At 56.4% G+C, this 21,600-nt stretch overlaps 9 protein-coding genes across 9 annotated transcripts; 5 read left to right on the top strand and 4 right to left on the bottom strand.

The window, feature by feature from the left end:
- Positions 1–1,216: 1,216 nt before the first annotated feature.
- J3D65DRAFT_615491 (transmembrane amino acid transporter protein-domain-containing protein) lies at positions 1,217–3,092 on the top strand. Its single transcript, XM_066799334.1, has 4 exons — positions 1,217–1,445; positions 1,492–1,745; positions 1,792–2,750; positions 2,800–3,092. The coding sequence occupies exons 1-4, from the start codon at positions 1,272–1,274 to the stop codon at positions 2,838–2,840; spliced, it is 1,428 nt and encodes a 475-aa protein (XP_066657419.1). The 5' UTR covers positions 1,217–1,271; the 3' UTR covers positions 2,841–3,092.
- Positions 3,093–4,373: 1,281 nt separating this feature from the next.
- Positions 4,374–5,936, bottom strand: J3D65DRAFT_656206 (uncharacterized protein). The gene is made up of 3 exons (XM_066802501.1): positions 5,846–5,936; positions 4,911–5,714; positions 4,374–4,859 (listed from the first exon to the last, which is right to left on the bottom strand). The coding sequence occupies exons 2-3, from the start codon at positions 5,544–5,546 to the stop codon at positions 4,656–4,658; spliced, it is 840 nt and encodes a 279-aa protein (XP_066657420.1). The 5' UTR covers positions 5,547–5,714; positions 5,846–5,936; the 3' UTR covers positions 4,374–4,655.
- A 901-nt stretch (positions 5,937–6,837) lies between these two features.
- J3D65DRAFT_237369 (ASST-domain-containing protein) lies at positions 6,838–9,127 on the bottom strand. The gene is made up of 3 exons (XM_066794723.1): positions 8,560–9,127; positions 7,269–8,447; positions 6,838–7,198 (listed from the first exon to the last, which is right to left on the bottom strand). The coding sequence occupies exons 1-3, from the start codon at positions 8,968–8,970 to the stop codon at positions 6,911–6,913; spliced, it is 1,878 nt and encodes a 625-aa protein (XP_066657421.1). The 5' UTR covers positions 8,971–9,127; the 3' UTR covers positions 6,838–6,910.
- J3D65DRAFT_237325 (uncharacterized protein) lies at positions 9,128–10,372 on the bottom strand. Its single transcript, XM_066794720.1, has one exon. It carries the CDS (start codon positions 10,047–10,049, stop codon positions 9,285–9,287), a length of 765 nt encoding a protein of 254 aa, XP_066657422.1. The 5' UTR covers positions 10,050–10,372; the 3' UTR covers positions 9,128–9,284.
- J3D65DRAFT_237355 (acyl-CoA desaturase) lies at positions 10,373–12,439 on the top strand. Its single transcript, XM_066794722.1, has 7 exons — positions 10,373–10,860; positions 10,907–10,924; positions 10,969–11,171; positions 11,216–11,597; positions 11,644–11,669; positions 11,716–11,770; positions 11,818–12,439. Exons 1-7 carry the CDS (start codon positions 10,695–10,697, stop codon positions 12,294–12,296), a joined length of 1,329 nt encoding a protein of 442 aa, XP_066657423.1. The 5' UTR covers positions 10,373–10,694; the 3' UTR covers positions 12,297–12,439.
- J3D65DRAFT_237346 (kinase-like domain-containing protein) lies at positions 12,309–14,671 on the top strand. Its single transcript, XM_066794721.1, has 2 exons — positions 12,309–12,314; positions 12,398–14,671. The coding sequence occupies exon 2, from the start codon at positions 12,583–12,585 to the stop codon at positions 14,431–14,433; it is 1,851 nt and encodes a 616-aa protein (XP_066657424.1). The 5' UTR covers positions 12,309–12,314; positions 12,398–12,582; the 3' UTR covers positions 14,434–14,671.
- A 2,335-nt stretch (positions 14,672–17,006) lies between these two features.
- Positions 17,007–18,558, bottom strand: J3D65DRAFT_600633 (homogentisate 1,2-dioxygenase-like protein; the record flags this gene model as incomplete). The annotated part of the gene is made up of 2 exons (XM_066797980.1): positions 17,007–18,203; positions 18,247–18,558. 2 exons carry the CDS (start codon positions 18,556–18,558, stop codon positions 17,007–17,009), a joined length of 1,509 nt encoding a protein of 502 aa, XP_066657425.1.
- Positions 18,559–18,799: 241 nt separating this feature from the next.
- Positions 18,800–20,096, top strand: J3D65DRAFT_237456 (beta-lactamase-like protein). Its single transcript, XM_066794725.1, has one exon. It carries the CDS (start codon positions 18,928–18,930, stop codon positions 19,894–19,896), a length of 969 nt encoding a protein of 322 aa, XP_066657426.1. The 5' UTR covers positions 18,800–18,927; the 3' UTR covers positions 19,897–20,096.
- Positions 20,028–21,045, top strand: J3D65DRAFT_549645 (NAD binding domain of 6-phosphogluconate dehydrogenase-domain-containing protein; the record flags this gene model as incomplete). The annotated part of the gene is made up of 2 exons (XM_066796962.1): positions 20,028–20,228; positions 20,281–21,045. The coding sequence occupies 2 exons, from the start codon at positions 20,028–20,030 to the stop codon at positions 21,043–21,045; spliced, it is 966 nt and encodes a 321-aa protein (XP_066657427.1).
- Between the last annotated feature and the right edge of the window lie 555 nt (positions 21,046–21,600).

Genomic DNA, 21,600 nt, shown 5'->3' on the forward strand with positions numbered 1-21,600 from the left:
CGAGACGAGCGAGCGCGACGACTCTCGCATACTCTTACGCACATTTTTTCGTATTCCGACCCACGGGTAGCTTCGACGCCGTAGTCAGGCACACCACACCGCTACATCATCTCAATCGGCGACAGGACTAGCTGTTGATTACTGTCGCCGCACGAAGTTTACTTGTGTATGCGTCCGCGAGTCGAGAGACGGAGCGAGAGAGAATAAGCGGCTGTCGCTGTGAATAAGGATTGCACAGCCACGACCCCCGCCAGGCGGTCAGTCTGCTTGTACTTTGAGGTGTATGGGGGTGGTGGGTAGGTGGTGGGGAGCACGGGCACGCCGTCTCCACGTGGTGCTTGCTTGCTTGCTTGCTTTCCCGCATGCATAGAGTTTGTTTGCTGTGGGCGAGACTTGCCTGTCTGCATGCCTATCTGCCTGCATGCCTGGCTCAGCCCTACACTCCACGCCCTCGTTCTGGGGAGCGGGCAGGGATGAGCTGGACGGCGCTGCGCGTGGGCCCTCGTGGCGAAGAAGCGATGAAGCTTCGCAGGCGACGGGGGTGCGCAACTTTAAATCAGGCGTGTGTGCTTATGGGGAGGTGAGTAAGCTGTCACAGGCACCTCTGCAGCGGAGAAAATCAGGATACAGAGGGACTTGCTGATGCTGATGTGTGGGGCCAGATGTTGCTTGGAGTCGACTTGGTCTTATCGACATTTGCTAAAGCGGATCATGTTGGCTATCGACATCGCCATCAATCACGGCTTCAACGCGCCCCGCCCGCCCGCTCCAACCCAACCACCGCACCGCACTGCAGCAGATCGCGGACGGATGGCATGTGCGCGACAGGGAACAGCAACGAGCCAAACTGTCGCCGGGGGGCGCGAAAGCTAGTTAGAGTCTGGGGGCGCACACTCTCTCCGGGCGGCGGCACATTCGGAAAGTGCCCGCGGCAGCGGCTCACATGGCGCAATAAAAAAACGCGACGAGCCCATACAAGCTGTCGTGCTGTAGCATTGGCTGCTTTTTGTTGGAGCTCGATGTGCGCTCTCCCATCGAGAGATCAACTGAACGAGGCATGCTAAGAGTGGGGAGACGACGGCCTTATCGTTCCCGGCACCGCACTTGGCCTTCCACGCCATGACTATCTCTTGTCTTGATAACGCGCTGGCTGAGCCCGGCAGCGTCATAAAATATGGTATGTTCTCTTGACCTCTCTTTTCCTTCCTGTCTGCCTGACTGTCGTCCTTTCTCTGCATCGTTTGCTGTTCTCGCTTCTGCGCGCCGTCGTCATGGAAGAAGAAAAGAAGCGCAGCTTGGACATTTCCAACGCCCCGTCCCGCGCTAACGGCAGCGTAGAGGATACAAAGGTTTATGTGTACGATGGCGACAAGCCGCAGGACGCGGAGGACTTTGAGGTGTTCAAGAAGACGGCGGATGGCGTCGATTTCCGCACCGTGGGATGGGTGAGTTTGCCCCCCTGGAGAAAGGGCAATCACTGACGGATTGCAGGTCAAAGCAACTGTCATCTTCCTCAAGATCATATTCGCCACCGGTGTCTTGAGCATACCGCTGGCCATGCACGATCTCGGAGCTGTAGGGGGCGCGCTGTGTGTGCTCGCCTTCGGCGCCTTGAATACGTATACGGCCGTCATTCAGGGGAATTTCCGCAATAACCACGCCCACTGCCATTCCATCGCAGACATGGCCGAGCACGTCGGCGGCGTGGCTCTGCGCGAGCTCACCGGCGTCATGTTCATCATTGCGTAAGATGCCGTCCTGATCCGATGTTGCCAGGGCTAACAAGACCAGATACATTCTCTGCACCAGCTCCGGAATCATTGGCGTCGCGACGGGCATCAACGCGCTCTCCGAACACGGTGCCTGTACCGTCTGGTTCGCATTCGTCGCGACAGCCGTCGTCATTGTCGCGGCATCAGTCCGCAAGTTCGAGCAAATTTCGTGGCTCACCTGGGCGGGCTTCATCAGCATCTTCGTGGCAGTGCTCATTATCGTGGTAGCCGTGACGACGCGGGACCGGCCGGCGGCGGCGCCGCAGACTGGGCCGTACGAGCTGGGCTACATGGCGATTGCGCACCCGACGTTTGTGGCGGGCATCACGGCGTCTGTCAACATCTTTGTGTCGTCAGCCGGCACGTCGGCATTCCTGCCCGTCATTTCGGAGATGCACAATCCGCGGGACTACAAGAAGGCGCTGTTCACGTGCATGGGGTTCGTGACGGCGGCGTACCTCAGCTTCTCGCTGGTCGTGTACCGGTGGTGCGGGCAGTGGGTGGCGTCGCCGTCGCTGGGGTCGGCCGGGCAAACGATAAAGAAAGTGTCCTACGGCATAGGAATGATCGGCCTCATCGTGTCGGCCTGCCTGTACCTGCACGTCGCCGCAAAGTACGTCTTCGTCCGCATCCTGCGCAACAGCCGGCACCTGCAGCACGGCACCGCCATCCACTGGACCACGTGGCTCGGCTGTAACGTGGTCCTCGGCGCCATCTCGTTCGTCATTTCGCAGGGCGTGCCCATCTTCAACAACATCCTGGCGCTGGCCGGATCCATCTGCTTTGCCCCGCTCGCCATCGCGCTGCCGGGCTGGCTGTGGCTCTTTGACTACGGCAGCTGGCGCAAGGGCAACGCGGGACAGCAGGTCGCGTACTGGTTCCACTGGTTCTTGATCGTGCTGGGCCTGTTTTTCCTCGTCGGCGGTGCGTATGGCACGATACAGCAGATCATCGACGAGTACAACAACGGCGAGATTGGTAGGTTGACTCCCCTTGAACACCTTGACTAGTCACTGACCACTATCAGGCTCGGCATTTTCGTGTGCAGACAACTCGGGGTCGACGTAGAAGGAGAAGATGCTTACGAGCGTCGTCGAAGCATTGCAGTCTGTAAGATGAGATGGGGTTTGTGTGTTTGGCAGCTGGGAAGAACAGCGTAATCGGTGATACCCTGAATCAGCAAATTTGTCTCTTGCATTGATTTGTCCTTCAATTGTTGATGTGCAGAGTCATTTCGTGACTTGCTCTGGATTCTTGACTTGAACCTTGCGGCTGTCACACGCTACCCCTGAACACTGCCTCCAGTCGGACTCATCAACAGAAAAGCCAGGTAGGACCCGCAGGACCGGAGCGTGAGCAACGACTCCTGAGGATGAGAGGAAGCATTCTTCGATGATGCTGCTTCACAACATGCAGCCTACACGGGCAATTGACGCCACGAAGGCAGTCCAACTGACCGGACAATTGATGGAGCTCCACGGCGACCACGAACGCGACAGTCATATGGTTCGTCTTCCCCTTTTGCCTTGCAAGTACGGCAAAGGAGCTTGTCTGCGAATGAACTCAACTCGTCGAGAGGAAAGCGAAATTAATATACTCCCTCCACTCCATCACATGCCGCCAGCATCACTTCTACCGCGTGGACCACATGCGACACGAGCACGCCACAGCTGTCCCCTAACTCCAGGCAACTGCCCGACAGCGGCGGCGGCAGAAGTACAAAAGCCCTCAACTCGTCCCTGGATTCTGACTTCTAAGCCAAAGATTTAGCAGTGGTATCGCAGGATAGCCCTAAGTCACGGCGGTTCAAAGAATGCTGGAGGTTCACTGCGAGTTTATTGTTTTCTCTGTTTTACTTTCTGCTTTTTGGAGATCGAGGAAAGGAGGGAGACTACTAAGGTTTCTGCGGTACGTGTTGATGGTGAAGCATGGCGTGGTTGCTTCGTGCTGGCCGCCGCCATCAGCGCCTCAACAAGATGTTGATCATGGGCCTAAGATAGAAAGTGGAAAAGTAGTTTTCGGAGTCAACTTGTCAACCGAGCGTAAAACAGCAAAGAAAAGTGGGCAATGTTGATGCTTTGGTCGTGCTCACGATCGAGCAGCAACTGGATGCGGCCCAAAAAGTCGGTGCTGTTCATCAAAGACGGCGGCAGAACGAGAGGTTTATATACCAACGACTCAAACCAGGCCGCAGCTTCTGGAAAGCCGTGGATGACTCTGCGGATCACGAGCTTGTTGCCTATGTAATTGTGCAGCTAACGGGTGGCGGTCTTGGTCCTGGCGTCGAGCAGATGGTATAAAAGCGTCAAGCCTGTTGCAGGAGGCTGCTCGCCATGGACTGCAACCAGCTGCTGAAGCGCAGGAGCAGTTTTTCACTGCCACTGCGTCTGAGTACCCCGATTTGTAACGACTACTGCTTGTGGCAGTTGGTCTTGCGTTGGAACTTGGACACTTAGCCGCGCAGAATTTCTACTACACGCAGCGTCGATGATTGATGCTGCTGCTCTACGTTTTACTGAATTGCTGTATGAAAGCAGGGGGAAATACTGGATAAAGGGGAATTTAGTAGGAAACTAGGGACTCATGGGTAAGTCACTCTTCCAACCAGCAGACCAAAAGCAGTGTTCCTAAACACATGGCATCTCGCATGTCTAACTTCTCTTACCTACTACAGCGTGACTCCCTGACACCACTGTCACGAGCAAAGAGCATTCCAGCAGCCTAGTCGCCGCATCACGTGCAAGGAGCATTCGCGCGGCTATGTAAGGCGCACGTCTCCCTTCTCCCTTCATGCTCCCAATCAGCATCAAGATTGTCGCCATCGCCGTCATTTTTGCCATCGTTGTGTTTGTGTCCTTGTCGTGGTTGTTGCCCTCGCCATGCTCATCCGTCTTTGCCTTCGCGAATCTTAACCGCCTGCCAAAACTCATCATCCGTTTTCATTTTCTTCAGTCTTTTGTTGACGCGTTCCATGAGCTTCTCCCGGTTAAAATGACTCCGAATATTCTCATCCCACTCCTCAGCAATAGAGCGTTTCAAGTTGGCCGGTCTTAGTGATTCCATCCTCCTGTTTAGCTGCTCATCGAACTGTTCATCGGCTGTCAGCGGTTAATCAGCTAAGTTGGTAGGACTTCCTACCTCAGCCATGGTGCAGTAATCTCCAAACTGATTGGCCTGCTTGTCCTTGTCCTGGTCGCCCTGCTTGTCCTGGTCGCCCTGCTTGTTTTGGTCGCCCTGCTTGTCTTTGTCGCCCTGCTTGTCTTTTTCGCCCAGCTTGTCTTGGTCGTCCTGCTTGTCCTTATCGGGTGGATTGCCGACTTTACGACGCTGCCACCTATTCCGCTTACCCTTCTTGTGGACACGCTGCTTCCCCTCGTTTTCCTTCGGTGGATCCTTTGGTCCGTGGTACCAGTCCCTGAAGGGGGGGACAAGCCACCAATCCGATGTCTGCGAATATTTCATGCGAAGACCAATATCCCAAACGCGTTCCAACGTGAGCTCTGTCTTTGGGGCGCCTTCAAGCCTCAGCACGGCGTCTCTGATTGCGGGTAACTGCTCCTTGGTCACATCCCCACAACGATCTTTGAGAATTTGGAGAATTTTGATGTCGTCATTGTCGTGATTCGCGGGATTGGACTCCTTGTCGAGCTTGTCGGGCTTGTCGGGCTCGTCAGACTCGTCGGTGCTATCAGATTCTTCATGATCATGGTGTTGCGACTGAATGCCCCATTCCTCTTGGAGTTGCACGTACCACCAACGGAAATAATTGGCCATTTTGATTAGAATTTCGGAATTATCGTGGTAAGCGTTGTGGGCCTGGTCGGCGACTCGGACGTGGTTGTGATCTAGGCGGTTCGGGCCTGGATGATGGTTGTGGTAGAGTGGTTGCGGTGTGGGTGGATCTGCGGAGGAAGTCCAGAAAAGGTGACAAAAAGTATAGGTCTACGGGAGTCAGTGGAAGATTTTTATAGATTTGGCGCCGGCTGCTGGTGAATATCGGCAAAGTCACCGGCGGGGAGGGTGTCAAAAACTCAGAAAAGGGTGTTAAAGGTTGAAAAAGGGCTGTTACTAACCGCGCGGCCGAACCCTGGTGATTCTGGTGATTCTGGTGATTCTGGTGATTCTGGTGATTCTGGTGATTCTGGTGATTCTGGTGATTCTGGTGATTCTGGTGATTCTGGTGATTCTGGTGATTCTGGTGATTCTGGTGATTCTGGTGATTCTGGTGATTCTGGTGATTCTGGTGATTCTGGTGATTCTGGTGATTCTGGTGATTCTGGTGATTCTGGTGATTCTGGTGATTCTGGTGATTCTGGTGATTCTGGTGATTCGATTCTGGTTGGTGGTTCTGGACGCTGGTGATGCAATCAATCAGGACATCGAGGACCCCACGAAAAAAAAAGTGTGGAGTGGAGAAGGTTGGAGCAGCTGGAAAAATTCCAACGAGCAGGATTTAATAGTGGCGACTGCGAGCTGAATTTCTCAACTTCCCGTCTCAACGACAAATCCGCCGTTTTGTGTCTCCAGAGTCGGCTTACAACAAACACTGCATGGCGAGATGATTAAAACCGTATTCTGACGACGCCTGCGAACCGCAACGCTGTCTTTGTTAAGGTAAATGTCAGATCGAGCAGACATCTTTCGCCTTGAGATGCACACAACATGGTCCCTGAGCTCTTGAGAATCGCCGCCCGCTGGACGACAGCAAAGTCCGCGTATTCGCCTGTCTGCTCGCCGTCTGCAACCGACACGTTCCTGGCTGTCGACTACGGAACGAATGTAGCGTCCAAGCCTCCTGGGTTTGGGATTGCGCAAAGAAGATTCGACTCCTCCATTTGGATTTTGACCGCAGTTCGAAGAAGGGCGGCTAGGGGGCTCGCATTTGCTGCAATGGCTGCTGCGTCCGTGGTCTTCGCACTCATCGTCCTTGTCCTCGCGGAACCGTCGCTAGTGTTCTCTTCTGCTCCGTGTCCTTGTTGTTCAGCTTCCTAGAAGACAGGATATCGGCAAATATTTGCTTGTAGATTTGTTGTAGTTGACAGGTTAATGAGAAAGAAAAGCAAATGGTGGTATCATCGTCGTCAGTCAAGCTCCGCGCGCCCGCTCGTCCACCGCAACGCCACAAACACATCACCTTGCTACCGCGCAGCGAACCCTCTCTGCGCACCACTACCATCACCACTCAGCCCTCCCTCCTCGACCGCATACAGCCTTCGATCCAGCAAGCGCTGCTCCTCGTCGCCGACCTCGACGACGTCGTCGGCCTCGTCGGCGAGCAGCTTCTGATAGGCGACGCGGTCGAGCTTGCGGCGGTAGGCGAGGCCGGCGTAGACGACGCCCAGGATGGCGGTGGCGAGGGTGCCCAGGCAGATGAGGATGACGAGCGGCGTCGAGTCCGAGTCTTGGATGCGGAAGCCGAAGTAGATCTGCGAGGTCTCGAATGGCCGTGTGAGCTGGGTTGACCTACGAGAAAGGGGAATGATGGGGAGGACTTACACCCGCCACGTCCACGTCCAGCCGCGTCGTGCCCGGCATGCTGGCCGCCAGCACGCGGCCGTCCTTGTCGAGCGCCACGACGCGGACGTACTTTTTCACCTCGACGCCGAACCGCAGCTCCGTCTCGAATCCGACCTTTTCGACCGTCTGTACTGGATACCAGGCCTCGCCGACTTCGCCCTCGAAGCCCTTGACGCTCGCAGCGTCGCCCGCCAGCGCACCGTCAATCTGGACGTAGTCAGACTCCTCCAGGACCCAGCGGTGCACCTCGGTGGCGCCATTCCAGCTGACGTAGGCGGACGACCCTTCGACGACGAGGTCAGGTTTCGAAGCTGGCCGCCCGACCCACGCGTGCTTGTGCACCCGGTAGCTTTGCACGTCGCCCGTCTCCCAGCTGCTCTGCGCCGCAAAGTGCACGTCGCACAGCGCCACGCCGTTGGGGGAGAACTCGGTGTACACGGCGTCGTATCCGAAGCCCACCAAGACGTTGCCATTTTCCATGACTTGCATCGATCCTTGGCTGCTGCTCAGCGTGTGCTGCGGGTTCACGTACTCGGTGTCGAGCTGCGCCGTCATAGCGTCCGTGTCGATGCGGATGCGCATCCCGCGGCTGAATTCCGACTCAAACAGTCCGGCCTCGGCACCATTGTCAAACACGGTGATGACAGTGCCGTCTTCGTGGAACTGGGCGTCGTGCTGCCATCTGAAATCGGTCGCTCGACCTTCGGACAGGTCGGTAAAGTTGTTGCGTTTGCCTCCCAGCTGCCACAGCACCTCGCCAGACCTCCCGTCAATGTAGGTGATGGTGTGCGTGTAGCGGGCGCTGACGAGGTAATTGCCCTTTTCGTCCTTTTTCACGCTGTTGATGTGGTAATAGTCAAAGGGTCCGCTTGGAGACGTGCCTCCGCCAGTGTACTTGTGGTAGCAGTCCTCGGCCGTGTAATGACTCGACGATTTCCACTGGAACAACAGCTCGCCGGTTTCGAGGTCGATTTCTTGAAACGAGCCATCCCACACCCAGCCATTTTCGGGGCCGCCGAGCGGAGAAAGATCAAGCTGGGAGATTTCGTAGACTGACAAAATGGCCGTGCCGTTGTCCGTAAAATAAAACTCGTGCAAGTCGCCATCAATCGAGCCGACGGACGACAGCTCGCGAATCTGGTTGTAATGAGAGTCAAACTGCGATTGACCGTCAGTCGATTGCCTGGAATGGAAGGATGATTTGCGATGATGGATGGCGTGCTTCGGCGGCGGGTGCTCCCGCGCGGCTGTTGTAGGGCGCCACACTCACCATGTAGTACTTTCCCTGGCCGTGACCACCAACCGCATCGTTACCGCCCCAAAAAGTTAGATATTGCTCGCCCTTGTATTCTTGAACTCCGAGGTTGTACGTTTCGCCATGATTTTTGCCGTCCAGCGTCCACACGAGATTTCCGGCCGAGTCCAGAATCATCGGATTCGCCTCGGGCACCGCGCGCCCGCGAGGATTGAGAAAAATGTACTGTCCATCGTCGTCGCATCGCGGGCTGCTGGCCATGATGTTGACCCGCGGCGCTCGAATGCGCGTCGACTTGAACTCTTGCATGGGATAGGCTCCATATTCGCCCGCGTCGTAGCCCTTGTCGGCAATGAATGGAATTAAATCGGCCTGTCCGAGGATTGAAAGCGCCAACAGAGATAAGAGAGAAAACATGGAGAACATTAGACGGCAGCGATGACGGAAAAATGGCGTAGGCCGGCCGTCGCGAGCCTGAAGATGGATATGCGCGAAGAAAGGGAGCGGAGAAGGAATTCAAGCAAATGAGGGCGGCATCGTGGTCGACCGCGGGCAGGGAGTTTTATCAAAAGCTGCGATCAGCGAGCAGGACGCACGTGCGGGCGACGCATGCGCAGATGCAGACGTGGACTTTTTCGTAGGTAGGAAATCAGGCAAGGCTCCGCTAAGGGCGTCGTAAGCCACTCGACATCCCTACGCGAAGCTCCCATACAAAAGCACTTGCGGCGTCAACATGTACGTCAAACCGATTGAGCCACAGGCCAACCATTTGGTGCGCTGGGTTGTTTGCGATAAGGCCGCCGGTCGTTTGTGAGGAACCCCGCCGAGCTTGATGTCATTCTTTGCACGACGACGGCAGCAGTGTTTTCGACCAAGGGGTCACTCCTCCTGTGTCCTCTCGAAGGGCATTGCTTGCGCACAGGCAGTTGATCACGTCTCGCAGGTTGCGCAGGGAGCAGGTGGACGTGGGGCAAGCGGCAAATCCTCAGCAAGGCCGCGCGGATGAGGTGTGCCTTTTGGCTGAAGAAAGATTGGTTAGTCATGGTGTTTTGGCAGGCCGGAGTCCGCAGGTGATGACGTTGGCCATGTTCTTCTTTGTTGATTCTGCGCTGCGCCTTGCGACGCGTCGAGTCGGCGACATTGAAGCTCGGTGTTCGGATCGGAGAGAGAGGTGACAAGGCGTCGTCGCGTCGAGGGTGGAGGGACGGTCGCGGTCGGTAGAGGCTCGACTCCCCCTGCCAAGCGCCAAGGCTGCCGGCCCGAAACCCACAGCGAGCGCGACGTGGACCGACCGACGGGACCGCCTTTCTCTCCATCCTCCAACCATCATCTCCCCAATTCCTCCCCGGGCAACCAAACTCTCCTCCACATTCAGGGACCCGTCGGCTTGCGCGGTCTTTCGATGCTCGGAATGCGGCTACCACCGTCGCACCGCTTGGATCTGGGGAACCTGTCACAAATCTAGCCAGTGCTGGACAAACACATTCTTCATCGTCCCTCACCATTTCGGATTTTGCTCAAGATTCGCTTCTCCGCAAAGGCTGCTCGTATCTCCGCTCTTCTCACCAAGTCACGTGTCTCTGCAGCTCATCCACTTTGGTTGTAGGCAGCGATGTTTTCTGAAGCCAAAAAGCCGAGGTTGCAATTCAACAGCTCGAATTTGGATTTCGATTAGTCGTCGATGATGTTGGGAATTGACATCTCGCTCATTGGGCCATTCTCAACCTGCCAAAAGCTGGCGCCTAGCACTCAACGACCGTGTCCAGGACACAACGGCCGTACCTACACTGTCAATGCACATTCAAATCCAACAGACGCCTGGGAGACGACAAAATGGTCCATATATGTTCAAACAACAGACAGTGGTGCACCAATGGCGTGACACCAAAAGGGTTGGGACAGAATGGCCTGACCTCAGCCCTGTAGCCATTGCTCTCAGCCCAGACGCACCCCGGATTTTTAGCCAGCGTCCTCCCACCTCACCACCGCTATTCCCCAAACGCATCATCCCCACCGTTTTGTTGGGCCGTCGCGAGACCATGATATGAACTTTTGCCACGCATCCGCCCATCCCATGGCGCCATTGCCCATTTATATGTCCTTGGGGATACTCTAACTTTTGGAAAAGAAGCCCTCTTGCATTTTACATCATGGCACGTCCGCACGTCACCGATGCGCCAATTACATTGCGGAATTGGTATCAACATGTCAATTGGCTGAATGTGTTTCTCACCGTCGGCATCCCTCTCTCGGGCTGTGTTGCCGCCGTCTACGTTCCGCTCTACTGGAAGACTGCCATTTGGGCTTTTGTTTTTTGTAAGTCTTCCAATCTAATTCATTCCGCACATGCTGACTATTGTAGACTTCTTCACCGGGCTATGTATGCATCACCTTACCCAACAGGGTCCTGACTAATTCTCTCAGCCATCACCGCTGGTTACCATAGACTCTGGTCCCACACGTCGTACACTGCAACACTCCCACTCCGCATATTCTTGGCCGCGTTTGGCGCTGGTGCTGTCGAAGGTTCGATAAGATGGTGGTCTCGAGACCATCGCGCGCATCACCGCTACACAGACACTGAAAAGGATCCCTACTCGGTGACAAAAGGGCTGTGGTACAGCCACGTACGTCTCTCATCTATTTGCAACTTCATCACTGACTTGAGTAGATGGGCTGGATCCTGATGAAGCAAAACCCAAAACGCATCGGCCGCACCGATATTTCCGATCTCAACGAAGACCCCATCGTCGTCTTCCAGCACAGGCACTACGTCAAGTGCGCGCTGTTTATGGGAGTCGTTTTCCCCTCGCTCGTCTCGGGCTTGCTTTGGAACGACTGGATCGGCGGTCTGGTGTATGCCGGCATCTTGCGCATCTTCTTCGTCCAACAGGCCACATTTTGCATCAACAGCTTGGCCCACTGGATTGGCGAGCAGCCATTTGACGACAAGAACAGCCCTCGCGACCATTGGATCACCGCGCTGGCGACACTGGGAGAGGGTTACCACAACTTCCACCACGAGTTCCCGAGCGACTACAGGAACGCCATTGGTTCGTGTTCCAACCAGAGTCTCATACAAAACTAACATCGAAACAGAATGGTGGCAATATGATCCAACAAAGGTACCAAACTCCTGTCTTACGCTCTGAACAAAGCTCACAATAGCAGTGGTTCATCTGGGCCTGGAAGCAAGTCGGCCTAGCCTACGACCTCAAGCAATTCCGTCAGTACAACCTAGATTCTTTATCCCATCAACTAATGCGTCAGTAGGTGCCAATGAGATCGAAAAGGGCCGCCTCCAAATGTCCCAAAAGAAACTCGACCGTGCTCGCTCCACCCTCGATTGGGGCACCCCGCTCGACCAGCTGCCCGTCATCTCGTGGGACGAATACGTCGAGATGAGCTCTACCAACACCGAAGATGGCCAGAAGCGCGCTTGGATCCTCGTCGCCGGCGTCGTACACGACGTGACCGACTTCATCGCCGAGCACCCCGGCGGCAAGGCCCTGATCAAGGGCTACGTAGGCAAAGACGCGACGGCGGCATTCAATGGTGGCGTGTATGAGCATAGCAACGCGGCACACAATTTGCTCGGCACCATGCGCGTGGGCATCGTGAGAGGTGGCATGGAAGTGGAGATTTGGAAGAGGGAAGCCGGATTGGAAGCGCGCGAGGGCAAGGGAGAGGACGGCATGGTACGAGCTCGAGCGCTGGAGCAGGTGACGCGAGTGAGGAAGCGCAAGATTTGAAAAGACGCGCTTTGTGAGGTGCGTTTCGCCCCTTTCCGGCGGCCTCTTTCACAGCCGGTTCTTTACTCTGGCGGAGACGGAATCGCTAACGTGAATAGTAGAGATGGCCCTACTCGTCGAGCGACGGGACGGAATCCCTTTGTCCATAACCTCCTTTGTCAATATCATCATGACCCTCCTTTCACGAATGCTTCTTTGAAAATACTATTTGACCTTGATATTTCGACTCCTCCACCATGCATCCCGACTCTCTCACCACCACAGCATCCACCAGTACTGACCAGCCATGGATTACTCGATGAAAGACGCCGGCGAGAGCGAGTATGCGGACGCTGACCTCCAGATGAAAGATGCCTCCGCTCCCTATTCGCGACAGCAGACGAATCGCAGACCGCTCAATCTAGGAGGGTCTCGGCTGGCAGTCAACCACGTCGGTGCCAACAACCAGGCAGCCGAGCGAGCTTACGCGGAAGACTTCAATGACTTTCTTCTAACATCTTCCAACAATCAATCGGCCGAGGACGAAGACATGGGAGATGTCGAGGCCCCGTTTTCGCCGCAGCCAACAAATCGCAGACCGACCAGGCTGGGAGACGGGCTGGAATTCAATCGCATTGGCGCCAACAACCAGGCGGGCAGTCGAGCGTACAGGGAAGACTTCAATGCGTTCCCTCCAGCGCCTGACCGAAGAGCGCGCTTCACCCCCATCAACGCTGGAGCGGCGGGCCACCAGGACAGGGACAACGCCGTCTTCTCGCCCAATCCCGCCGTCAACGCCGATGAATGGGACAGCGTCGACTTCCGGACCAAGGACAAGAATGCCACGATTCCAGTCATCAATCTCGTGACGCAGTACGACACGGCGCCGTCGCCGCTGAACTTCCATCAGGTCTTTGCCCGCGACGAGCCGCCGCAGCCGAAGCTCAACGACAAGATCGAAGAAGACTTCAACATCAAGGACGCCGTCTTCCTCGCGCAGGGCGGCGAAGGCAAGGTCTATCTGGCCCACCAGCACCGAACCGGCAAGGTCCACGTCGTCAAATACATCAAGCACCACAAGTACCACGCCTCGCGACGGTTTCCCAATGAGATCGAGCGGCTCATAAGCATCGGGTTGGGCCCCAACGTCAAGCAGACGCACGACAACATCCTGAAGATCCTCCAGTGGTACCCGCCGGTCGACGCGTCGCCGGACTGCGCGTACGTCATGGAGTTTTGCCCGCTCGACGACCTCGAGAAGTTTACGTGGGCGCACTTCCACGGGTCGCCGAACGGCCACGCCCGCCCTCACGAGGCGCTGCTGCGGTCGCTGTACATCGACCTGCTGCAGGGCCTCGAGTACCTGCACGCGACGACGACGGCAACGGGCCAGCAGAAGCCGTCCATCATCCACGGCGACATCAAGCCGCAAAACATCCTGCTGACGGCCAACCACGCGCTGCCGGGGCACTGGGCGTACGCCGTGCCGACGGCCAAACTGGCCGACTTTGGCGGCGCGACGGCCAAGCCCGTCTTCAAGAACCCGCTGCCGTATCCCGACTTCAAGGCGCAGAACTGGCAGTACCGGAGCCTGCGGCAGCTGTACACGCAGAACTGGGCGGCGCCCGAGGCGCTGCCGAGCGACGGGTACTTTGGCGCCGACGACCTGTACGCGCGGCTGATGCCCAGCACCGACGTGTACAGCGTGGCGGCGAGCATCAACTTCGTGGTGACGGCGTCGCCGGCCAAGAAGGGCGGCGGGTTCAAGGACATGAGCCTGTCGACCAACTACTTCAAGAAGCGCGAGTACTGGCACAAGGGCCGCGACAAGGGCAACGCGTGGTGGGAGCGCAACGTCGGCCTCGTCGCCGACAACGACATCTTGCCGCCCGATGCGCGCATGCCCGAGGGCACGAGCACGACGGAGAGGAGGCGGGCGTGGCCGGCGGCGCGCGCCAAGGGCATGACGACCGAGTTTTCGCTGCAGCCCAAGAAGGAGTATAGTTTGCTGTTTATGATGGCGTTGAAGAGGGGCTTTGAGCCGGATGTCGAGAAGAGGGCGGACGTGCAGACGTTGCTGGGCTGGTTGAAGGGCGGGTTTGACCAGTACATCCGCGAGTTGATCTACGGCGAGGGCACAGTCGGGATTGACGGTTGAGGTGGTGTGCGATGCGTGGTTCTTTGTTGTTGTTGGTCTTTTGTCGTTTGGATGCTTGCGTTGGCCGACTGGCTGCTTCTGGCAGCTCTTACCTTCTTTGTCTGCATAACTTTTGACAGCACGTCGCAATTGGTTCTATGTCAACAGAGTTCTTCTTGTTAGCGAGACGCCACCTTGGTCGGATACCGCTGACATGCCTTGCGCCCTGTTCTCATCGTCATCCTGGTCAAAATGTCACCACAAGTACGGATGCCAAAAGCTGTTCCCATCCACCACCATCACTTGAAAGCCACCTGCCATCACATGCCACCATCACTCCGCAGTTTCTGGCCCAACAAGCAGCAGCCTGTCTATTCTGAACACATGGCACCAAAATATCCACGTGAAGCCGTTTCTGCAGCGATCTGGTTTCGCGGATCGCTCCCGTAGTTCAGTGTCCCTCAGTAAGTCGCCAGGCCCAAAATCACCGAGCTTTCTCTCCTCGCGATGGCCATGGTATCGTGCGCCACAGCACCGCCAAAGCGTCTCTTCACAAGTGAAGCGGCGTTTCGGCGACGAAAGCACCGCGATGCGAGAAGTGCGGTTCAGGGACACTGCTAAACCCTGGACGCGAGTGCAGTCCAGTCCAGTCCATCCCTTGCAGAACATGACTTCAGGGTCTTGTGGTACCGCTGCGCCAGTCTGCGACAATTCGGGGAAAAGGGGGGTGTTGAGGGAGTGTAAATTTGGTCGAAAGGGTCTCATGTCAGTGAAGCCGATTCCTTCAGGGGCACGGATGGGAGGCAACGGGGCCTTACACGACGAGGGGAGGTAAGTAGTCTTGCCCATTGGGAGCATTCGTATACTCTAACAGGCGACTGGTGAGGAGCATTCGTATGCTGTGACAGATGGCTGATAGGGAGCATTCAAGTGTCGAGCATCGTGATCGAGAGGTCGTGTATGCCACGGCTTTTGCTCCAACCCTCGTATCCTGGGTCAAAGAAGTGCAACCAGGGACCAGCAACGCCATTAAGGGCGTGATTCCCCGGTTGACTGTCTCCGGTTAAGGGGCCGTAGGGCAAGTTAACATGCCAATCGGCGGCACCGGAGTCTTGACTACCGACCAACACCTCAACCACAGACCGCGAAATCGTGACCACATATCGCGCATTGTACCACCTTTACTCTTGCATGTGGTCCGAGTCACTCAAGGTGGTTGAGGTTAGCTAAGTAGGCCAGTGCTCGTCGGAAGGGAGGGTATAAGGCTTGCGCTCCCGCCGCTCAGCTTCTCTCTACTTCATTTCTCGACATCTATCGCCATATCTTCCATCTTCCCCCGCCTTATCCGCCGCCTCCCATCTCTTTCTCTCTTTCTTGTCTCTCTCTCGTCTGTCTCTTTCCAGTCTCTGTCTTTCTTTCCAGTCCCTGTCTTTCTTTCCAGTCCCTGTCTTTCTTTCCAGTCCCTGTCTTTCTTTCCAGTCTGTCTCTTTCTTTCCAGTCGCCTGTATATCTTACCATATATCCCATCTACTGTTTCCCACCATCTTCACCATCTCGCGCCATCTCTGCCATCTCCTCCATTTCTTAACATTACCGCCATCTCACCGCAATCTACCCCCATATCTTCCATCTTCCCCCGCCTTATTCGCCTTCTCCCTAGTCTCTGTCTTTCTTTCCAGTCAGTCTCTTTCCAGTCGCCTGTATATCTTGCAATATATCCTATCTACTCTCCATTTCTCAATATTGCTGCCATCTACCCCCCCATCTACCGCCATCTCACCTCTCATCTTCCCCCGCCTTATTCGCCTTCTCCCTAGTCTCTGTCTTTCTTTCCAGTCAGTCTCTTTCCAGTCTCTTACAGTCGCCTGTATATCTTACAATATGTCCCATATGTCCCATGTCAACGCCATCTATACCGCCATCTCGTCTCACATTCCCCCGCCTTATCCGCCACCAGGTCGAGTCGCTGCCTGGCTAAACAAAGCACTGGGCGGGTGGGTATCTCCAGTCCGCAAGGGCTGGGGGGATTACACCAGCAAACAACATGTATTTGGTAAGTCAAACTTCCTTCCCTCGTTTGGTTCCGCTTTTGTGGCGTTGGCATCGCTGCCGTCAGTCCTCCTCCTTCGTTCATTGTCAGTACGGTCTTCCCGGCCGGCCCCTTCATCTCGTCGTTCGCTTTCAAGTCGCAGGGCAAATCGACTGCCTGCGGAGTCTGCTACAGGGAACACACTGGCGACACAGGAAAGGCCAGTTGTTGGAAGATCGATTCCTCAATTCCACTACTTGTTCGTCCGTGATTTGATTATTCTTCCGCTTGCCGCAGCATCGGCAACAACAGTGGCGGAGGAAGGAGAAAAGAGACGGGACAAATTGACCAACGACCGACCGACCGACCTGCTCACCGACACTACTTGGAAACACGAGCGAGCAGACAGACTCATGACGCCTTGTCCGAAAGATCGACTACTGGACGACGCCTGTCGCCAAGACGAGAGAACAAAAGACCGCATCACGACAAATTCCCCTCGACACAGCAGCCATCGCAAACCCACCTGTTGCCTATCAGCCTACCTTGCGTCTGTCGGCTTTGTCTACTTCGCAGCGACGCCGTTGCCAGCGCCATTGTGAGCAGCGCCGTCCTGAATCTTGAGCGCCTTGACCCCGCGAGCGAGAATTTCGTCGACCTCGTCCTTGTGCTTGCTAAAGTTGTCGACCAGGTTGTCCCACATGGCCGGCTCGTGTTCGTGCAAATTTGGGCTCTTCCACGCGTAGTCGGTGATGGTGAACGGGCGGCTGGACTCAAACATAAAGGCGATGCTGCCTTTGGAGATTTGGATCTGGGGCTGCTCCTCGGCGCTGGCGCCGCGGAACTGCTCGTAAGCGACGCCGTGCGGCACCATGCCGCACTCGAAGCTGATGCTGCCGGGCTCGAAGCCGTCGCTGCGGCCGCCGTAGACGCCGTAGATGAGGCCCATGAGCTCCGACGCGACGTTGCGGTGGTAGTACGGCGGACGGTACGTGTGGCTGGCGACGTCCCAGCGGGGGCTGAAGATGAGAAAGTCGGCCAGAGGCGCGGCCGGGTCTCGCGAGCGCGCAGTCAGCACGCAGAAGATGGACGGGTCGATGTGGTCGACGCTGATGGAGCCCACGTTGACAAACTTGGTCAAGTCGTACTTGTACGGCACATAGTTGCCGTGCCAGGCCACCACGTCGAACGGGCAGTGGTTTTGCCGCGACGCGAAGAACTTGCCGCCCATCTTGTACGTGATGCCCCAAGGGGCTGCGTCGCCCGTGCTGCGGTACGCCGCCTTGGGATGCAAGAAATCGCGCACGTTGGCGAGTCCGTTGGCCCCCAGTGGCCCCAGCTCTGGCAGGTCCCAGTGCGATCCCCAGATTTCGAGAATGTAACCCCGCGTGGGTCCGTCAACGGACACGCGGATGCGCTGACCTCGTTGGATCACGCAGATTTCGCCCGGCTGCACATACAGCGGCCCGAACTCCGTCTCAATGTCGAGCGCGCCTTGCTGCGGGACGATGAGCATTTCGCCATCACTGTTGACGAACGCGGTGTTATCCATGCTCTTGTTGGCCACGTAGACGTGCGTCGCGAGGCCCTCGCGCAGGGTGGGGTCTCCGCTGCCGGCGATGGTGCGCAGACCGCGGACAAAGTCCGTCTCCTCGGAGGGAACATCAATGGGACGCCAGGCTAGCTGTGTGGGCGAGATGTGCACGCGGGGATTGATTGTGAGAAAGTTCGCCTCGGTATCAGGGTTATCGGGCAGGTCAGTCTGAATTGTCAGTCGGATTCTCCATCAAAAGCGGTCTACTCACAAAGCCCTGATGCGCCACGGCCGGCCTCGCTCGATACAGGTATGAGCGCTTGTTCAATTGGCGCGATGCCGTAAAGGCGGTACCCGTCATTTGTTCGGCATAGAGCCCAAAGCGTACAGCGCGTGGGTTGTTTTGGCCGCGCGGAATGGTGCCAGGAACCGCCTCCGACTCGAAGCTGTTGCCAAAGCCGGACTGATATTCGTACGGATCATTCTTGCGAGTCGCAAATGACTGGATTGAGCCATCCTTTTGGGTCTCTGCCCAGTGGAAGATGTCCTGGTACTCGGTGGGGTTGCTCAGCTGTGCGGGCATGATTGCGGTGGTTTCGAGGTCTCAAGGTGTCGAGATTTGAGTAACAAAGACGAAGAGAGAGCCCGCTGGCTCAATTCTAATATAGTGGAAGCCATGGCTGCAGCGGCAGTTGTTGTGAAGAGCGAGGGTGGTGAATGCGGGGTACTGATCTGATCTTGGTGAGACTTGGCGGCGCCAACTGACGTGCAGGCGACGAGATGGTTACACGCGCGCGCTGACCAAATGTTGACTAAACTCATTCTCAGCCCTTGCTTGACGATTGACTTTGCCAACCAGCCTTGCGACTCGCCCAGCCCGTCTCTCTACGCTCGGTTAAAAGGGTCCCGAACACATCGCCAACTCTGTCGCTATCAGCTCGAGTCTCTTGCCATGACGCTGCTCCCTCCGAGCCAACCGAACCAATCCTTCGTCACAGTCTCTCCAATCGCTGGCGGTTACTTTACCCTTCCCGAGCGCTTCTTCGTTAGTCCTGCGCTTCACGATGCGAGACACTTCAAGCCGTCGCTGTCGTTTTTGGTAACTCACTCCGGCTGTGAGCTTTTGAATCATGGCAAACGCGCCTCGTCTCCGTCATTCCGCAAGCCCTTCAAACTGCTATTCGACCTTGGCTTGAGGAGTTCCAAAGACCGCTACACGCCACCACAGCAAGCACACTTGGAAACCCGTCAGCCATACCGACTGGCTGGCGTCGCCGAGCAGCTCAGGTCTGGCGGAGTTGACCCTGCAAGCATTGATGTCGTCGTGTTGAGCCATGTCCACTATGACCACCATGGGGATCCGGAAGACTTTCCCAATGCTCACTTCATCGTTGGTCCAGGTTCTCTCGACGTGCTCCGGAACGGCGTGGCAGCCAAAGGCTCACACCAGCATTTTGACCCCAACCTGTTGCCCGAAGACCGCACAGAGGAGCTTCCAAGCACGCTACCAGTCGCCAATGAGTTTAGCAACAAAAGCCACTGGAACTGGCAACCGATTGGCCCGTTTCCCGCCGCGCTCGATCTCGTAGGCGATGGCTCGATGTATGTAGTAGACGCTCCAGGCCATCTCCCTGGACATTTGAACCTCCTGTGTCGAACCGGACCGTGGTCGTGGATGTGTTTGGCAGGCGACGCCTTTCACGACCGTCGAATCTTGACCGGAGAAAAGGACATTGGCACATGGGAGGACGAGGCCGGGCATACCAATTGCATCCACTTTGACAAGAAGGCGGCCATGGAGTCGATTGAAAGACTGCGCAAGCTGATGGAGGATAAAAACGTCGAGGTCGTCGCTGGCCACGATGAGGAGTGGCTCGTAGAGAATGAAGATTTGTTGTTCGGCGCCGACGAGAATCTGTGATGCCGGTCTGGAGGACAAGCCCCACGTGATGCCAGGTACAAAGTTACTTTTGAAGCTAGACGTCACCTCGCCCCTCTTCGTGCTGGGCTGATCTCGGACAGGCAACATACCCTCTTCATACAACCGACAAAATGTCCTTCTCGTACGACACCATTGGATTCATCGGGGTGGGAAGCATGGGCCAACACATGGCTGACAATCTGCTCCAAAAGTTGGAAAGCGTACGGCTCTACGTCCACGACGTTTCTCGGGCCCCCGTCGATGCTTTGTGCTCGAAGTATCCGGAAAGAGTCGTGGCCTGCGCCAATTCCCAACAGGTGGCAGAACACTCGGTAGTATCTTGCGCCGCTTCAGCAGCCAGGTGAACTGAACTCGTGCCTTCAGTCTCTAATCTTGTCCATGGTACCAGAAGGCTCGCACGTCCGCGACGTATACCTGGATCCCTCGACTGGCATTCTCGTCGCCGATGCGTCCAACAAGATACTGATAGACTGCTCAACGATCGATGCCGCAACGTCTCTTGCTGTACGCGAGCAGACGCGATCGCTCTATCCCACCGCGTCCTTTTACGACGCTCCGGTATCTGGCGGGGTTCTCGGTGCGCAGCGGGCCACGCTCACATTCATGCTTGGCTGCTCGCCCACAGATCCCAACATGCCGCTCCTGCGGGATCTGCTGGGGAAAATGGGATCCAACATCTTTGCCTGCGGCGGACCGTCTCTGGGACTGGTTGCAAAGGCGTGCAACAATTACTGCAGCGGGCTCATTGCCATTGCGACGTCGGAAGCCATGAACATTGGCATGGCGGCGGGAATGGATCCACGGCTCCTGAAGCAGATTTTCGACTCCAGTACCGCTCAGAGCACCATTCTAGACAAGTGGTGTCCGGTTCCGGGAATCCTGCCCGAGGTCCCCAGCAGCAATGGCTACAAGGGGGGTTTCAAGGTGCAATTGATGCGCAAGGACTTTGGCCTGGCGGTCGACACGGCCAAACGGCTGGGTGTGCGGCTTGCACTGGGAGACGTGGGCTTGGAAACGTACACGGCAGCCATGAACGACCCGCGATGCAGAGACTTGGACTCGAGAGTGGTGTATCGGTTTCTGGGAGGAAACGAGGACTGGGAGAAGGATTTTGAAAACGTGGACTGAGATTCGGCCCCACTCGACAAATACTGCTTTACTCGACGCAAACCTCCGATTCATACAGTCTACCTAAACCCATTCTTCGCCCGTCTCTGATGCCGACCGGACATAGCATCGACAGCTCTGCCGGTATCTACTTACAAATGTATACCTCGAATCACCGCCACGAGCCGTTGTCTCGTTAAGTGCCACAGCTGCTGCAAGCAAGCATGCAAGCAAGCAAGCTTCTCTTCACCCCACCTCCTCAGGCGCCCCGCACGCCCTGCTACCCCACATTTCATCGCGAAAGGGATCCCTGCATGAAGACCATCGATGGCAGCGCGAGCCGAACCCAAGCAACTCTCTGAAGCTCGACAGACTGCGTTTTGCGCGCCAGCCCCGCCGGCGGCAAGAATTGGCTAAGTGGCAGGATTCTGTCCCGGCGCTGCGGGTCATGATGTCGAGGACTGTGGGGCAGGGCCATGGGTTCCTTGCGTCGGAAGGGGAGCAATCCGACGTCGGTGGCATGCATGGCGTCAAGCACCGCAGACAGCGATGGGACACCCCTCATCTTTCTCTTTT

The sequence above is a fragment of the Phyllosticta citribraziliensis genome, assembly GCF_038025025.1.
Source record: "Phyllosticta citribraziliensis strain CPC 17464 chromosome Unknown J3D65scaffold_3, whole genome shotgun sequence".
Classification (NCBI taxonomy): Eukaryota; Fungi; Ascomycota; class Dothideomycetes; order Botryosphaeriales; family Phyllostictaceae; genus Phyllosticta; species Phyllosticta citribraziliensis.

Bases quoted from the DNA above. Each gene is read 5' to 3' on its own strand.
- J3D65DRAFT_237355 (XM_066794722.1), top strand. From the start codon at position 10,695: ATGGCACGTCCGCACGTCACCGATGCGCCAATTACATTGCGGAATTGG. The intron at 11,172-11,215 runs GTACGTCTCTCA...TGACTTGAGTAG, and splicing joins AAGGGCTGTGGTACAGCCAC to ATGGGCTGGATCCTGATGAA. The intron at 11,771-11,817 runs GTCAGTACAACC...ATGCGTCAGTAG, and splicing joins CTACGACCTCAAGCAATTCC to GTGCCAATGAGATCGAAAAG.
- J3D65DRAFT_615491 (XM_066799334.1), top strand. From the start codon at position 1,272: ATGGAAGAAGAAAAGAAGCGCAGCTTGGACATTTCCAACGCCCCGTCC. The intron at 1,446-1,491 runs GTGAGTTTGCCC...GACGGATTGCAG, and splicing joins ATTTCCGCACCGTGGGATGG to GTCAAAGCAACTGTCATCTT. The intron at 1,746-1,791 runs GTAAGATGCCGT...TAACAAGACCAG, and splicing joins GGCGTCATGTTCATCATTGC to ATACATTCTCTGCACCAGCT.
- J3D65DRAFT_237325 (XM_066794720.1), bottom strand. From the start codon at position 10,049: ATGGTGAGGGACGATGAAGAATGTGTTTGTCCAGCACTGGCTAGATTT.
- J3D65DRAFT_237369 (XM_066794723.1), bottom strand. From the start codon at position 8,970: ATGTTCTCCATGTTTTCTCTCTTATCTCTGTTGGCGCTTTCAATCCTC. The intron at 8,448-8,559 runs GTGAGTGTGGCG...GGTCAATCGCAG, and splicing joins GCCAGGGAAAGTACTACATG to TTTGACTCTCATTACAACCA. The intron at 7,199-7,268 runs GTAAGTCCTCCC...GAGACCTCGCAG, and splicing joins TGGACGTGGACGTGGCGGGT to ATCTACTTCGGCTTCCGCAT.
- J3D65DRAFT_237456 (XM_066794725.1), top strand. From the start codon at position 18,928: ATGACGCTGCTCCCTCCGAGCCAACCGAACCAATCCTTCGTCACAGTC.
- J3D65DRAFT_656206 (XM_066802501.1), bottom strand. From the start codon at position 5,546: ATGGCCAATTATTTCCGTTGGTGGTACGTGCAACTCCAAGAGGAATGG. The intron at 4,860-4,910 runs GTAGGAAGTCCT...GCCGATGAACAG, and splicing joins ATTACTGCACCATGGCTGAG to TTCGATGAGCAGCTAAACAG.
- J3D65DRAFT_237346 (XM_066794721.1), top strand. From the start codon at position 12,583: ATGGATTACTCGATGAAAGACGCCGGCGAGAGCGAGTATGCGGACGCT.